Source organism: Mustela erminea, chromosome 11, assembly GCF_009829155.1.
Source record: "Mustela erminea isolate mMusErm1 chromosome 11, mMusErm1.Pri, whole genome shotgun sequence".
In the NCBI taxonomy this organism is placed as follows: domain Eukaryota; kingdom Metazoa; phylum Chordata; class Mammalia; order Carnivora; family Mustelidae; genus Mustela; species Mustela erminea.
Genome location: NC_045624.1, coordinates 72,453,598 through 72,472,045, shown reverse-complemented (window position 1 = coordinate 72,472,045; position 18,448 = coordinate 72,453,598). Strand labels below are relative to the sequence as shown.

The 18,448-nt window shown below is 35.8% G+C and overlaps 1 protein-coding gene across 4 annotated transcripts in view; it reads left to right on the top strand.

Moving 5' to 3' along the window:
• The window catches only part of CDK14 (cyclin dependent kinase 14), a 572,715-nt gene that overhangs the window by 264,712 nt on the left and 289,555 nt on the right, over nt 1-18,448 (top strand). For all 4 annotated transcript variants that reach the window (XM_032304318.1, XM_032304316.1, XM_032304319.1 and 1 more), the window contains one exon: nt 8,779-8,841. In XM_032304318.1, coding sequence (XP_032160209.1) covers nt 8,779-8,841 — 63 coding nt within the window. The remainder of the gene's footprint in view (nt 1-8,778; nt 8,842-18,448) is intronic.

Here is an 18,448-nt window from a genome sequence, read left to right as displayed (position 1 = left end):
GTTCTTCATAATGAGTCACTTGCCTGGGAGAGAGAGGAGTGTCTAGAATCAAACTGGGATGAGGGCTAGGGATCTTCATAAATAATCAACAATCAGAGAAGGGGAGGGCTCTATATTTTTATGCTTCCAATTTGCACATGTTTATCAACTAGTTGTTAACCTATCCCATCTTTTGTTTTTTAATCATGTCCCCACTTAATTTTTTTTGTTTTGTAAAATCAAGTTTTCATGAATTTAAAAATGAAATTATACCTGACCCTTGGTGTTTAAACATAAAGTAAGCCTATCTCTTAAGAATAAAGAAATTCAGAATTAGTCTTTTTATCTTGTGGACCCTTCTCGTATTCTTGCTCTTGTGAAGTAGTGTCTTTTTAATGATACAAAAGATTATACCGGGCTTGAATATTTTGACTCTCCTCTCACTGTCAGAATGGAAAAGTAAATGAAACAGAAGCAAAGGCTGTGGAGGCTGAGCTTAACACAACTTCAGAATGAGGATTTCTGTTGGTTGTCCCCCATGGAAAGACTTCCTTATTTTTAGCCTATGTGCTAAAAATAGGGCTATGCTATTTTCAATGTCATATTTTGGCAGTGCTTCTGAAGAACATCAGAATTAGCTACCAAATATAGCGGGCACCATTCTTAACAGCACAGGACAATGGAAACAAACCCATGTGTTTGGGAAGGGGCTTTATTTGGATCCCTGCTTGATGAGGAAAGCTCAGTCTACAGGCCAGTGGTAATGCAAATGCGTAATTTCTCAGAACTTGATGTCTCTTGAGTAGGAGGTTTGATCATTTGAAAGTCCAGCAATTGGAAAGCCTCACTTCATGGAAAATATGTTGATTAAAAAAAGAAACATAGACACGTACCAAATGGCGAAGCCTACTTAACCACGAACTTAGACTTCTCTCTGCCCTGGAATCAGGGTAAAATTTCATGTCTGAGAAGCTGTCTGAATTTGTGGTCTCCAGAGAGCCTTTTCACCAGGGGCTTTCAGTGGAAGGATATTGCTGTTCTCTCTTGACCCAAAGTCAGTTTGAAACGAGTAAGGGGTGGAGAGTGGAAACTCTGAAGAGCTGAGTGTCATATTCTAGCTTGTTTCTGGTCTTTTTCTCTGGCTGACTGCTCTTTCCTGGTCTTCTTTTAAAGGTCTGTTCTCCACTCAGGCCTGTTTCAAAATGGCCATTATATCCATAATTTGTCTTGTAGTTTTCTTTCATGAATTCCCTTTTAAGTTTCATGGCTGTTCATCACGCAGCTCTCAAGTCTGCATACGATTGAAATTAACAGACTCTACTGTGTGAAAGTGCTTACAAATAAGAAGTCTTTCTGATTTTCTTTGGTCTTTCTATATCCTGCCTTTTTGTTTGTTTGTTTGTTTGTTTTTAATAAAAGGGAGATTTCTCTCCTGCTTTCTGAAGTAATCCGAGCACAAAGTAATCAAATCAGTATGAGGAAACCCCAATTATAAATGTGGCAAACTCCTTTACAGAGAGCATTTACGTTCAGGGTATTAGGAGTTCGGGTAGGTTCCCCAGATTCCTTCCCCTAGAAGTGCCTATGTTAATAACCAAATAAATGCTGCCTGATGGGTAATGGACAATGAGGAAGGAGGAAGCTCATTTTGAAAGATACATGTGCTAGTGTGGGGATTGAGCATTTGGAGCCCCTTTCTGCACTTACCCTGTCTCCTGCTTGGTCTGTAAGTCTAGCCGTACTTGATAGCTTCATTTAAAACCATCCACTATGTGGGAGATTGATGAGGTGTTCTCAGGCTTTCAGGTATAAACCTGTCAGACACAAGTGCTTCTAAAGGCATTACCCTGAGGAACAGCAGCAATGATGGAGCGAACAGAGGGAGGTATAGGAACACGAGGGGAAGCGTAATGTAGTGAAGGAAAGAGGAGATGTCAGCCAAGATAGAGATGAGGAGAAATTGTGTTTGATCTGCAACCACCAGGCGTCTAGGCTAGTGACCTGCTCCTTTTAGTATCAGAATAAGAAATAGCCATAGATAAAGCCAGATGGATCTGAGATGATCTGTGTCTCATCAGGGGATACTGATCTGTTGGTCATATGCCATAGGGACCTTCTGTTTAAACCCAGGATGACTTTAAAAAGTAGAATGAGAAAGAAATATTAACTTTAGTACTGTATTTCCGGACCAGTGCAAATCATAAAGGTCATATAATCCAATGAACTGAGGAGAGAGATAAGATGCGGGGCATCTGGGTGGCTCGGTCACTTAAATGTCTGCCTTTGACTCAGGTCATGATCCCAGGATTCTGGGATTGAGCCCCACATCGGGCTCCCTGCTTATGGGGGAGCCTACTTCTCCCTCTCCTTCTGCTGTTCCTCCTGCTTGTTCTCTCTTTCTATCAGATAAATAAATAAAATATATTTTTTTAAAAAGGCAAGAAAAGAGGTAATGAAAATTTCAGTTTAGGCACATCTAATTTAGATTCAGGGATGGTACGGTGTATTAAAAAGAGAGAGAGGAAAAAGAAACCATTTTTAAAGCAGGTAGAACAGAAGTTTGCCATGGTACAGAGAGGGACCCTGTACTATCTCTTATCTCTCTCTCATCTCTCTCTCTCTCTCTTTTTTTTTTTTTTAAAGATTTTATTTATTTATTTGACAGAGATCACAAGTAGGGAGAGAGGCAGGCAGAGAGAGAGAGGAGGAAGCAGTCTCCCTGCGGAGCAGAGAACCCAATGCGGGGCTCGATCCCAGGACCCTGGGATCATGACCTGAGCGGAAGGCAGAGGCTTTAACCCACTGAGCCACCCAGGCGCCCCTATCTCTTATCTCTTTTTCTATGACATTATCCAGATTCTTGCCCCTAATCGCCCAGAGCAATCTGAAGTTGACTGTGTATCTCCTAAATGTAGTCTCACTGGTTGTGTACGGAATGCAGTGGAGTGTGAATGAGAATGTATGGTTATGCAGATAGGAACAACACTATATGAGGATGAAATGCTACCCTTATGAGTTCCAGTTTTCTGACTGTGATTATCGTTCCATTTTCAATTGTAATCCTCCCAAATATTTATTCCCACAACTCGAAACACACCACAGAAAATCATCATTTTCATCATCGTCTTCTGTAGCATCTACCATGTGCTAGGTAGTGTTCTGAAACCATTATGATACTTACTCATTAATTTTCATAATATCAGTTGAGGTACGTGTACTAGGAATATTCTCATTACACTCATGAAGGTCTTGATATGCAGAAGTTGTGTAACCTGCCCAAGGTTACACAGCTAGACAGCCATGTGTACATACATGTGATATATGTGCACACATACACACATTTTGATGCCATATATCTAAGGAAATATGAATTTTAAAATTTAGAAAGTTTGGAAAAATCTTTATTTAATTTCCCAAGATCTCATTTTGGAGACACCTCCTTCCTGCAATTCATAATGCTAATGTCATTGGTCATATACTTAGAAGGACATGATGTGTACCTTGAGAATCAGGAATACTCCCCCCCGCCCCCGACTCCTGATGGGTTTCCTTCTGATAGATTTTTTTTTTATCTTATTTATTTATTTTTTCAAGTTTTTATTTAAATTTCGATTAACATATTGTGTTATATTAGTTTTCAGGTGTAGGATTTAGCTATTCAACACTAAATAACATAAACACCCAGTGCTCATCACAACAGGTGCCCTCGTTATTCCTCATCACCTCTTTAACCTACACCCTGCCCACCTCCACTCCAGCAGCCCTCAGCTTGTTCCCTGTAGTTACAAGTGTTGTATGGTTTGTCTTTCTCTCTCTTTTTGCCCCACCCATGTTCATCTGTTTTGTTTCTTAAATTTGCATCAACTGATGAATGGTTAAAGAAGTTGTGGTATACAAACAGATACACAGACACACACACACACACACAAACAGATACACAGACACACACACACACACAATGGAATATTAGCCATAAAAAGAGTGAAATCTGCCATTTGCAACAGTATGTATGGAGTTAGAGAGTATTATGCTAAGCAAACTAAATCAGTCAGAGAAGGACAAATGCTGTATGATTGCACTCATGTAGAATTTTTTAAAATTTTAAACAAAAAGCTTGAATACTTTTTTGGAAAAAAATTATTCACAAATATGTATAATTTACAGAATGTAAGCTTTATAAGAGCAGATATACATATATATAAGATAATATATCTTATTTATGTAAAATTAGCATTTAATAAATCTAAATAAGTCAAATATATAATACTCTGAAAATTTTGTCCCCTACACCATTCCACTTCTTTGTTAATTTTAGAAGCTCACATTGGTAGGTGCACTTATGTTGATTTATTTCTTCATTCCTAGCTTTAACCTTGTTTGGTACTGATGTGTTAGCCTTTTAATACCATTTTGACTTCTGGTACCTACTGTCACTAGAATTTATGTACATCTTTGGTCATAAAGAGGTTGGTTTCGTTCTCATCACCTCTCCACTGCTTTTGGCTGCTTTGACATGTCAACCTTAAAGAAGCAGTGGGAAACTTTTTTTTTTTTTTTTTTTGCTCTGGGGTAATTTATATCCGCTGTTTGAAGGTTTGAAAGATTTTCCATTAAACCCATCTGAACTTAGTACTTTTTTTTAGGTATAGCTCTTCAATTTCTATCTCTTGTAGAATCAGATTTAATAACTTAGGTTTCTTTAAGAGATGTAAGTTTTTATCTAGGTATCAAATGTATTATTAGCTTAAAGATATGTATAATACTGTTTAGCTTATAGTATTACAGGTTTATTGTATACTTTTAAATCATCACATTTTTAGTTGTGTCATTATTCTCACTCTTAACATTGATTACATCTTAACAAAACATTTCACTTAAAAAAAAAACCAGATTTTCCAAGGTTTCTTTGTTTATTGGGCTTAAACATTTTTTTTTTTAAATTTGCATGTAGTAGGCACACATTGTTACCTTAGTTTCAGGTGTGCGACATAGTGATTCAGCATTTCTGTATGTTATGCTGTACTCACCTCAAGTGTAGCTACCATCAGTCACTGTACGACTCTACTACACTGTCACTGGCTATATTATTGGGCTTTTCAAAGAAGTGGGTTTCTCTTTAATTGGTCAAGTGTGTTGTTTTCTAGTTTTTAATCAATTAATTTCTGCTATTAACTGCATTAATCCTATCTATTTTCTTTGGGTCTTTGTGTTTTGTTTCATTTTGTTTTTTGTATTCTCTAGCTGTAGTTTATTAGTTGTTTTACTTTTTTTCTGTCATTCTCATATTAAAATTAATAGATGTGTTTAAAGATCTATATTTCCCTGACAGTAAAGCTCTGGCCATTTTCCATTGCTTTAAAATTTATGTTGTATCTTACTATCATTTTTAAATAATTTAAACATTTTTGGTTTTCTTTTTTTTATTTTTTAAAGATTTTATTTATTTGACAGAGAGACACAGTGACAGAGGAAACACAGCAGGAGGTGTGGGAGAGGGAGAATCAGGGTTCCTGCTGAGTAGAGAACCCGATGCGGGGCTCCATCCTAGGACCCTGGGATCATGACCTGAACTGAAGTCAGACGCTTAATGACTGAGCCACACAGGCGCCTCTGCTTCTCTTTATTTAAAAAAAAAAATTCCACAAAAATAGATTTCCTTTGTTCCTTCTTTTCTCATTTCTCCATTTAACTGCTTGTCTTCCTTCATTATCTTATTCTTATTATCTTTGAACTTGAGACCCTATTGACTAGAAGAAACATTACTTGATGTACTAGTAGAAGAGAAAAAAACCACACTCAGTTAAACTATGATTTAGTGTTTTCTTATCATTCAGAGTTTTTACTTTATGCCCACTGAAGGAGCCTTGCAGATTTTCATTCTGGCACTTTTTATAGAATCTTACCTGAAATTTTTAATAAATGCGTTTCCAGATAAAAATTGCATCTCATTCTTCATCTTTTTTTCTCAGATGGTCCTTACATTGTTCTTTGATGACCCATGCCATCAGAGTAATAAAAATAAAAAGTTGGCTCAAACATAGGCAATAACAACTACATTCCAGATACTCCCCGGGAAAGAGAAAATTCATGCCGTTATTCCAGTCTCATAGTTAAAAAGAATTATATCTATATCTTGGAGTGGATGAAACATACTACATTTTTATTTTAATTTTATTTGGTTGTGGCAAGAGGATGTAATAGGACTTCTGCTTGCTAACTGCTTGCTAAGGCTTTATCTGTGTCTAATACATTGTCAAGTTTTGTGAGTTTACCATTTGTGTTTAAAAAGTTTGTGTAGTAAGAGTTTAATGGGCACAAAAGTAAACATGCTATTTAATTGTATTATTCTTATTCTTTATAACCTTCCCTTTTTTTTCTTTTTGCCAGTTCCATTTGGTGACTTTTGAAATAAGTAAGCTAAATCCCTCAAGATTTGTGAAATTATTAGTTTCTTCTTATATTTTTACTAATTTTTGCTATAATTGATAGGCCATGTTGTTAGGTGCACTGATGTTTAATACATTTTCCTTGAATTCTGTTATGTCTACTATTTACATTGATAATGATGATTTTGGTTTTTTGTTCATATAACCAGTATGAATAGCAAAATAGAAATAACATAAACATGTAGCATAAAATATTATTTGTTATTTTCATATTTTTTGTTTTTCATTTTTAATTTGTGTCTTGGAAACAGTGTGAATTGCATTTTCTTTTGTAAACTGAGATTTTACATTTTTTATTAGGAATTGTACCATATCATGGGTATATAATTACTGATAAAATTGGATATACTTTCTATTGTTTTATTTGTTGTGTATGAAGCTGTGAACAAATGAGGTAACAGTTGCTTCCTCTGTGGATTTTATTATATAGTGGGCAGTATCTTAATATCTCCTTTTTGTTTATCATGTTACAGGTGAATAGTACTTTCTCTTGTACTATTTTGTTTGTTCTTCAAAACTCTTTAAGTGAGGTGTTAGCCCTATTCAGAAGGACAGAAAAATTAACATGGAGTTATATGGCAATATGGGGACTAAAATTCATTCTTCAGTTTGGTAAATGCAGTCACTCAGAAGAAACTCCATGGAACTCATAATTATATTTTAGGGTCATTTTTAATGAGCTATACTATATATAAAACTATTTCCACCTTTCTTTAGTTCTTCTCTGTATTTGTCATTTTGCCTGGACTGAGGAGGCAATAATTTCCAAATCATAGTTTCTGTCCTTATGGAGTTTGACTTTGATTTGGAAGCTCAGCACCTTGGGTGTGGTGTAAGAGAAAAGCAGTATTATCTTAGAACGTTTCTAAGAGCATTTCTTCAGTCCGATTTTCTTTCCCTTTTCCCTTCAGTTGGCTAACTTCTTTCATTCTCTACTCATGCCTGACTTTTTCCAGAGGCTTCCCCAACATCTCTACACCACAATAAGTTCCCCTTCTGTGCCCTCAAACATTATTACCCAATACTGTTCGTAAAATAATGTAAAACATGGTGTACTATAATTGTTGGTATGTCTAGTTTTTTGTTAATTATTTTTTTTTTCTACTTGCAGTTGTTTCATTTAGTTCTGTGTTCTTAGCGACTAGTGTAGTAACTGGAACATAATAAGGGCTTAAGGAGTACATGATGAAAAATGAATGAATGAATGCTAAATTGTGGTTTCTATCCTCAGCAATATCACCTGGCATGCAGTAAAAACTCAATAAGGGAGTCTGAACTATCATCACCATGGCTATAGCAAGATTCTTGAATATAGCATAAAACTCTGAATTCTTCAGTAACAGAAGCCTGATATTGGGGTATAAATACTCTTGTTTAGTGGCTTTTCCAGAATGATAAAGCATTTCATTGTTATAAATATTATAGTATTTTCTAATAAGAGAAGAAAAATTAGAATAGCAACTTACATATTTTTTGAATTTCTATATAATTCATAATATAAATAGAATAAGCATTAAGAAGAAAATAAATACAGTTGTGGGTAAATTGAGCCTGAGATAATTAAAAGAATAACAGCCTGAGATTTATTTAAAGATCTTCCTTCTAAGTTCTATATTGTGATGAGCACAGAGTGTTGTATGTAAGTGTTGAATCACTAAATTGTATATGTGAAACTAATATTACACTATTTATTAACTAGCTGGAATTTAAATAAAAACCTAAAAAAAATTATATTGGGTATATTCATCCTAGCTTATAATTTTGAAAGTATATCTATTAATTTATAAAATGTATTTTGTCAAATACATTCATGAGTTCTGGATACTTATTCAATTATTTTTTAACGATATAGTTATGAGAAATTCAAATAAATCCGATGATAAATTTTTCTAGAATGATATATTTGTAGTATTCTCATCTCATACAAAATTAATAATCATAACTGACATTTGCACTTGAAAATACAAGATAATTGCAGTTTAATTGGTTTAGTGTGTGTATATGTATGCATTGGTTTAATTTTTTAAGTTATACATATATTTATAGTTAAGATTTTTTTAATATGTTTTCAGTGACTAGGAAATTAAGCACTTAACAAATCATGGACGTGAATTCCTTCTGAAACACAGATACGTTTAATATAAAACAGAGTGTAGAGATAAAGATAATGATTCAGTTGTGGTTAAAAATGAGAGGGTGGAGAAGCATTCAGCTACATATACTAAAAAAAATCCACCCACTCATCTTATATTTGCTTTGTTCAGAAGGCAATGGTGACTTTGAAGTAGAAAAATATTGATTCATCATGTTATAGCCAGAGGGATGCTAATACATTTTCCCTTTTTTCTTCTAGCACACTGATTTATGTCAGTACATGGACAAGCACCCTGGGGGGCTGCATCCAGATAATGTGAAGGTAGGAAAAATTCTTTTTAAGCTGAAGTTTAGCATTCTTCATGTGTATTTTTCTAGTCCCAAGTCTAATCTCTCTACCATAACTTAAAAAAAAAAAACAAAAAACTGTGTAAAGAGAAGTGATATTGAAGTGAACCATGGTTATTGCTTTGTTTAGTGATTGAAAACCATGTTTAAACATTAGTATATTCACTGGAATACTGTCGTTTAGAACTTATTCTATTTTTGTTTCATGGAGAAACATTTGCTAATAATAAGTGAGATCCACTGGAATGCTATTTTGACAGTGTTTTTAAGAGAAGAGTCTCAGGTAGCTCTATCTTTGGTTTGTACTAAAGTGCCAGTAAGTTTTAATGTAAAATATTACGATCCAAATCAATGTTATGGTGAGTTCACAGTACAGATTTTTTCATTTGTATGTACAAACAGATAAAAATAGTTTCCTACTGCTCCCTTACATTTCTTTTGACTATAAATTGGATTACTATGTGTCAAAAGAACTAAGTTTTTCTAAGATTTGACCCAGCAACCATCTTGGAAATTGTCTCAAAATTTCACGCTTCAAACAGGCAGCTGTTTCTTAACATATGTGAGTGAGTCAGAAGATACCACAGTTATATCTAAAGGTTTAAGGACGTGTTCACATTTTATAATATAAAATATATTTTATATTTTTATAATATATTATAAAATATAATATATAAAGTATAGGTGTGTGTTTATATATTTATATATGAAATATAATATATATAATATATAAAAATAATATATTTTATATGTAATTCAAGTGACTACATTTCGTGATCCTGAGAATCAGCTGAGTTATGTGGATGTATGTAAACTAAACTTGGGCCAATTTCTTCCCTTCATTATCTATCTACACCACTCTCTGCAAGAAGCACCTTCTTTCTTTTGTACTTTTCCCTGTGCTTATAAAGGTATATATGCACATATGGTATTTCATGTGTGTTTATTTTGCTCTAGAAAAACTATGTATTATTGTATGGCATTTTAAAAACAATATCATGGATCTCTTTTAAAATAAATTTATGACTGTGTAGTTTAATTTTCCTAGTAACTGCATATGAGTCTGTAGTGTGAATGAACTGTAATTTTCAACTGTTTTTATTCATGGATCTTATGTTATATCTAGAATGTTGTTATTAAGTGATTCTAGAGTAAATAATAGTATAAAATCTTTACATTCTTCTTTTTTTTATTATTTTTTTTTAAAGATTTTTATTTATTTATTTGACAGACAGAGACCACAAGTAGACAGAGAGGTAGGCAGAGAGAGAGAGGAGGAAGCAGGCTCCCTGCTGAGTAGAGAGCCCGACATGGGGCTGGATCCCAGGACCCTGGGATCATGACTTGAGATGAAGGCAGAGGCTTTAACCCACTGAGCCACCCAGGCGCCCCTACATTCTTCTTTTTTATATCAGCTAATGGATTTTCTTTATTAAGAGACATAACTTCAGGGGCGCCTGGGTGGCTCAGTGGGTTAAAGCCTCTGCCTTTGGCTCAGGTCATGATCCAGGGTCCTGGGATCGAGCCCCACATCGGGCTCTCTGCTCAGCAGGGAGCCTGCTTCCTCCTCTCCCTCTGCCTACTTGTGATCTCTGTCTGTCAGATAAATAAATAACATCTTAAAGAAAAAAAAAAAGAGACATAACTTCAGTCTTAATGAATTTGACTGGAACATTTGCCCGCGACATTGTAGCTTACAGAAGGACTATTTTCCTCTACTTTCACGAGCATTGACTATAACCAGTTCTTTTAATTTTTGCCATTCTGATGAGCAGAAATGGAATATCTTTTATATTAGTGTTTTCTTGATTGCTAGTAATATTGAGTATCTTTTTCACATGTTTCTTGATCATTTGTAATTATGTTGCCTGTTCTTATACATTGTCCATTTTTCTGTTATTTATTTTCATATTTTCAATAAGTTGCAGATTTATGGCATTAATAATGAGGATTTTCATGGTGGCCAGTTATGTTGTGTAATTTTAAAATGCATGAACTTGTAGCAACTTTGAAAAAACATGGTGTTTAAAACAAATAATAGATTCAATATGATACTTATAGTCTGTTGTTTCACATAGCTCTTTTTTTGTTGTGCAATTTTTGTTTTGCTTTGTTTTATTCATAGACAGCTTTGAAATTTTTTAACTATTTTTCTTCAAAATCAGTATCCATTGACATAGACAGTTTTTTTAGTCATTAGATTGGGGAAGAAATTTTGACAGATGGTAAGATGTGTTTTATTAATCCTGCTGTGTGTAAGTCCAACTCCAAACATTAATACCATAATATGAACATAATTTTGTTCTCTCTTTTTTCTAAACCTTAAAATATTTCAAGTTGTCTCCTTTACACATTAAATGTTCTTTTCTTAGGGTTGATTTTTGTTCAAAACCGACAGTACAGTGCATCCATACTCCTGTTTCCTGCCTTAACCCTAGGGATCTGTGGAGAACCCAGCTAGTGAGACCTTCAGGGGGGAGCCCAGGGGCCTGCCAGCCTCAGTGACATCAGCAGCTACTCTGAGCAAACTTTGACTTCCTGACTTCCAAGTTCAGAGATAGGATTGAGATTAAAGACATGTCTGAACCTTTTCCAAGGCCACGCAGGTGTTTCATTTGGTTAAGCATCCAACTCTTCACTTCAGCTCAGGTCATGATCTTAGTGTCGAGAGACTGAGCCCCAAACCAGGCTCCACGCTCAGCGTAGCCTGCTTAAGATTCTCTCCCTTCTCTTCCTCTGCCCCTCCCCCTGTTCACACACTCTTGTAGTAAATAAATAAATAAGTAAAATCTCAAGGGGAAAAAAGGAATCATGGCATCACTGGGTTTTTATTATTCTTGCTTCATTTTCTCACCATCTTCTGTGTGTCATTAGTTGTGGGCTAGTATTGGTGGAAAATTTTGTTGGTGAAACAAAGAAAAGAGCTTTTTCCACAAAGCATCTCTGTGTTCAGCATCCTCAGGCCAGTGTCACTGATGATTTTTGTGGCCTTTTAAGTTCTGCTTTTTCCATTCCATTTTCTTTTTCCTTTATCTTCTCGTGGTTGTAAGGAGACTGATGTCTGCGTTGCGGTTTCTCGGTAACTAGTCTGTACTTCCTTGAAATCATGTTTCAGTAGCTTTCATCTAGGTTTTGCAGGTTTTCCTCTCATTCCATGGTCATCCATTGTATTTGAAATACCTAGTTGGTTCCCTGTTCCCAGCCCTTGTGGTGCTGTGGCAGTAGATGTGGTTTAATAGTTAGTGCCTCCTAGAGTGTGGTGAGAAACTTAATGGTGAATGCCTTATTCATTGGGCATAGAAATACTGTCAAACATTAGATGGATATCAGTCATATAGGGCAGGAATTATACCCACTCATAAGATGTTTGATGTGGAGCACCTGGGTGGCTCAGTGGGTTAAAAGCCTCTGCCTTTGGCTCAGGTCATGATCCCAGGATCCTGGGATCGAGCCCTGCATCGGGCTTTCTGCTCAGCTGGGAGCCTGCTTCCCTTCCTCTCTCTCTCTCTGCTGGCCTCTCCGCCTACTTGTGATCTCTGTCTGTTAAATAAAGAAATAAACATCTTAAAAAAAAAAAAAAGATGTTTGATATGGTCACAGTTTGATGTTCGACTACATTTTTGCCTTTAAATGAGCATGATATGATTTATCTCTCCTTAGCCTTTTTGAGTAACTGAAAATCAGCAAAATATATTGATATATGATATCCCTTTACCCATAGCTATTGAAATCTTGGCTCTTTGAGGATTTGCCAAACTGTACTGGACAGTCTCAGTTCTTGGAATATTTAAGGGTATAAGAAACCTCAGTAGTCATTTAAAGGTCTTTAGATTTGGCCCCATGATAGAGTCACCTGCAGGTCTCTCTGTCTCTATATATTCTCTCTTCTCATCTTCCAGAATCAGAATCAGATTTCAAAATCCCTTTAAGAAGGGAATGATGGGCATTTGCTTAGACCCAGGGCTGAGAGCCCACGGTACCTCCCATGACCCACAGTGTCCCATCACCCTCCCTGAGACCCTTCTGGCTTTACCCCTGCAGGATATGTGTGCTTTCTGTCAATCCTGGCCTGTGTCCCTCTCACAGCCTTACAGTCTGCTTTCCCCCGTGGCTCCCCACTCTGCCAGAGAGGTAGGAGGTCACAGTGGGCAGGCACTGGGAGGTGGGTGCCATAGGGAAGAGCATGAGAGACAGAGTCTAGCCGGTGGTGTTTCAAGAAGCAGTGTCAGACCTATTTCTGCTGTCTTTTGTGGATAATCTGACCAGTCCAAGAGAACAGACCAGAAGAATCCGGGTAACTCTACAGTGAAGATCCCCTTTGACAAACAAGTAGCTTGGAGGAACCAAAGTTTTGTGCATTAATTAGAGAAAGATAGGAAAGAAGACTTCAAAAATTTTCAGTCTTCTCCAAGAGGTATAATAATAGTATATCTGTAAAACAAGAATATAGGCTATTTTGAAGAAGAGGAACTTAGTGAACAGAAAGTTGCTTTAGAAGTTAAAAATATGGGGGCACCTGGGTGGCTCAGTGGTTTAAAGCCTCTACCTCTGGCTCAGATCATGATCCCAGGGTCCTGGGATCGAGCCCCACATTGGGTTCTCTGCTCAGCAGGAGCCTGTTTCCTCCTCTATCTTTGCCTACTTGTGATCTCTGTCTGTCAAATAAATAAATAAATAATCTTTAAAAAAAAATATGAGGACAGAAATAAAAATTAACAAAAAAGGTGGGTGATAATGTTGAAGAAATATGCCAGGAAAATAGAGCATAAAACATAAATCTAAAAAATGAAAAAGAAAGAGTCAAAAAAAAAATTAGAAGTCCAGTCCAGGATATCCAACATCTGAATAATTGGAGGAAATAGACAGGAGGGAATCATTAAGGTAATAATCATTAAACTATTTCCAGCTGTGAAGGATAGAATTTCAAGATGAATAGCATCCATTAAATGCCCATAACATTTAATGAAAATAGACTGACAATAAGATTCCTTATTGCAAAATTTCAGAACACTGGTTTCAGAGAAAAGTACTACAAAGGAAATGGCATTATTGCAATGGACCAAGAATCACAAAAGCATTAGGTATTTCAACAGCAACACCAGAAGGAGGACAGCATTGGGGAACTGGCTAAAAGGTTCAGATTTATTTTTTTTTAATTCTCATTTATTTATTTTTAATTTCTTTTCAGTGCTCCAGAATGCATTGTTTATGCACCACACCCAATGTTCCATGCAATACGTGCCTTCCATAATACCTACCACCAGGCTCACCCACCTCCCACCCCCTTCCGCTCCAAAACCCTCAGTTTGTTTCTCAGAGTCCACAGTCTCTCATACTTCGTCTCCCCCTCCAATTTCCCCGAACTCACTTCTCTCCATCTCCCCATGTCCTCCATGTTATTCCTTATGCTCCACAAATAAGCGAAACCATATGATAATTGACCACCTCTGCTTGACTTACTTCACTCAGCATAATCTCTTCAGTCCCATCCATGTTGCTACAAAAGTTGGGTATTCATCCTTTCTGATGGAGACACAATACTTCATTGTATATATGGACCATATCTTCTTTATCCATTGGTCCATTGAAGGGCATCTTGGTTCTTTCCACAGTTTGGCGACTGTGGCCATTGCTGCTATGAACACTGGGGTACAGATGGCCCTTCTTTTCACTACATCTGTATCTTTGGGGTAAATACCCAGTAGTGCAATTGCAGGGTCATAGGGTAGCTCTCTGTTTAATTTCCTAAGGAATCTCCACGCTGTTTTCCAAAGTGGCTGCAGATGGTTCAGATTTAAAACTGTTCTTTTGGGGTACCTGCCTGGGCCAGTTGGAAGAACATGTGACTCTTGACCTCAGGATCATGAGTTCAAGCCCCATAGTGGATGTAGAGCTTACTAAAAATAGATAAATAAAATTATTCTCTCAACCTAGTGTTCTGTACAAACTATCAAGTAAAGTGGGGATAAAATAATTATTTTCAGATGTTCAAGAAGTTGAAAAATATGCCCACCCTAGCATCCTTTCTCAGGAAGCTACTCAAGGGTGTACTCCACTAGACCTGGTATAAACCAAGGCAGAGAAGAGAAAGAAACCAAATAATAGAGGCTAGCACAGGAGAACGATGCAGGGGATTTTCAGAACAGTGTTGAAAAGAATCCCAGGATGACAGTTACACATCATGTCAGGAGAGTAGCCCACTGGTCCTATTAGAGCAGGTTAGAAGTTGCCAGGAGAGATTTCCAAGAAGAGAAAATTGTTAGGTGGAGCAACTAACATGTTCAAGCAGATTTCCAAGGTGGGAGAAGAGTTTGGCATTAAATTAGCTGTAACTATAAAGAAAATTAAATGAAGGAAAACAAGCCAATAAACAAAAGAACTAGATCATCACTAACACCAGGAAAAACAAATTACTGTGCGGGTGAAGAAAAATATTCATAGTAAGCTTGATGGCTCAGGTATAAGTAACAATTACACAATCATAACGTTGAAACATTAATATTGGTATAATTAAAAAAGAAAAACACCTCTTTACGTGAATCTGCTGTAACCAAGCAAGCTCCTTCCAGGATTAGCATCCTAGAAAGGGCTTTTTGACACTTTGTTCAAAGTTCTTTTCCCTACACCACATGATTAATACATCAAATTACCGTAATTAGCTTATTATTTGACTTTATATACACTCAGTCACATAGGTTTGTCATCATTTTCATATTGAAGATAATACTTCTACCTTCTCTGATGGTGTGGGAAGTTAAAAAATAGAATGCAGCTTGTTAATGCCTGTGTTTGGCATCTGAATTGCAGTGCACGGCCGCAGAAGGCCCTTATTACCATGTTGGTTTCCATGGGAGGCCACTCACCTAATTACGCGCTAGCTTTTCTTCTTCACCTGCTTAGACACAATGCTCTCCTCCAGGGTTACATTCAGGGTCTGCACTGCAGGTGAAATTATTCTCAAAGACATCTGACTATGACATAGTGACAGATGCCCTACGGGCATTTCTGTTTGATGTATTAACGTATTTTTTTCATGTGGTGATATTTATTGTCACTTAAATCTATGAATGCAAAATGAAGAGCATAAGGATAATATTTACTAAGTTAGCAGCTGTTCATAATGCTGAGCTAGATGTTCATTAAAAAAAAAAAACAAAAAGCACAACAGTTGAGCTAAAATAAGACCTCGTAATGGTTCTCTGTAAATTTAAGGAGATGTGAAAACCAGGTGAGATAAACTATTATGTTGAAAGAGCATGTTCTTTAATAACTCCAAAGCTCTGTGTTTGCCTAAATAGCTCGTAGATCATTAAATGATTGCAGTGTCATAAATACTGAATATTCATTATGGTGAAGAGAAAGAAAGTACAGTGATCAAATCCTTTTGCCCCTAAATCTGGTTATTTTGAGTTTTGGTTTACTTATTGGACAGCATGACAATATATGTGAAACATTTATCTTGGATTCTAAAAATGTACATATTTTTGTTTACATTTCATATATCCTTGTTTATGGTAATATAGGATGTCATGCATCTAAGAACTGAGATTGTTCTTAATGGGAATCAGATAAAATTTCAAGCATTACAAAAATGATGCATCATTGAAAAATGAAAGGGGAATAAAAACAACTGGAATGGTGCATAACTCGTGATTTCATAACAAAGCATGGGATATTCTACAGTAATTTCATCCTGATCCCCAGCAAAACATCTGTTAAAAGTTTTATCTTGCTTGATGTATATTCCTAGTAAGTACTGGAATAAACTCATAGCAAAAATTGTCAATGTTAACTGAATTTCTAGAATCACTGTGCTGTTCTACCCACAAAATGTGTCTGCTCTCAATATGACATTGTAAAATAAATATTCACTATTAACTAATGGTTTGTTTCTTAGCATAATATCAATTTTAGACAAATGGGTAATTTTAGCAGTTAATTACTTAGAGGGCAATTTAAAATCTCAATCAAAAGCCTGAGGACATTGTCCTTGTTATAAATATTTATGATGATTAAAGGTATAGCAACCAATTGCTAGAACATAATTGGTATGTCAGAAACTGGTTAGAATTTGGTGGGGAGGGTAGTTTATTTTTTCCCCCTTTAAGCCATTTACTCTGAATTTTATTAAATTTTGGCTACCATAGTTGAGTTGAATGCAGGACTGGTGTTCTTTATAACTCTCAGTGATTTACAGATTGATCATTATGGTAAAGAAAATGACTATAACAGTCTAAATTTTGTCCTTCTTTCAGTGTTTTGTATGTTCTTTAAAAATTAATAATCATGAGAGACTGAAAATTAAAGTTTATGAAAAAAAAAAGATTAATTGCTGTTGTCTCCAGCTGATACCTAGAAACGTAGATGCATGAATCTTAATATCATGACAATATTGGATCTTTCTGTGTTTTTCTGTAATGTACTGTCATTTCCATGTTATCCTCATGGCTTTTCTAGAACAGTCCTTGGCAAAAATGCATTTGCACTTTTTTAACAGAATTGTTTTGGGATAACCCAAAATAACCAAAGTAATTGTGAATACTGTGGCTTATTCTCTGAAATATCTGAAATCCTACTGGCATAAAGCTGAGCTTCATTTTTTAAAATTTCAGTATCTATATTAATTAAAAAGATATGAGGATTATTATGCTCGAAAAATCACTATTTTTCTTTCATAGTCCAGGGAACAAGCAGGTGTATAAGAGTCAGAATAATGTTATGCCAAATTAAGATTGTCTTATACAGATGGCACCAAGAATTGATTCCTAAATGAGACTTTCTAATGTTCAAATAGAAAATCAGATAACACCTGATTTTCTCCATACTCTGTATTAGAGCTCTCATTTAGCTAGTAATGATTTCCTACTATGCATTACTGTGAATTTATAGAGACTTTTCTCATTCTGTATTTTGGGAAATATGATTATTTCATGAAGATATTAAAGAGTGTTTTAGTCTCAGCACCTGTCCAGGTTTCTTTTGAACATTTTTATCCTATTTTTATTGTAACAAAATAATCTTCCATATCTAGAAAGTGAAGGATTAACAATAAAAGAAATGGTAAAAGAAAGTGAAACTCCATGGGTTGATTAATATTTTGCTAGACATTTAGAAGGGATCTCAGTAGTGAATTTCTGGTGAAGATACTAAGCTGCTTTCAGTTGTTCAGATCATGTCTTTTGTATCTTTGGCATCATCTGCTGACTGGTTGTAAAAATCTGGATCAGACAAAGGAATCAAGGCAGCTAATTAAATGGCAGAGTCTTTCTTAGGAGTGCTTTAAAGCCCTGATTGAAAAGAAATTACCCCAAAGATTGATGAAATCAGTGACTGGAAATATGCTCTATGTTGTTTTGTAAGATGGCAGATACTTGTAAGATGAAATTACCCAGCTTGGGGAGTACCCAGTGAGAGTACATCCTTCTGGGTTTTAAGCTTCCAGCCATTCCCCTTGCCTCTCTCTCATTTAAGATGGGTCCTGCACTTGACCCCTTTGTTTGCATGTTTTCTAAGACAAACATAAGGACCCAGGAGGGAAATCAGCCTAAGTAATAGAGTTATGTACACACTACCAAGGATTT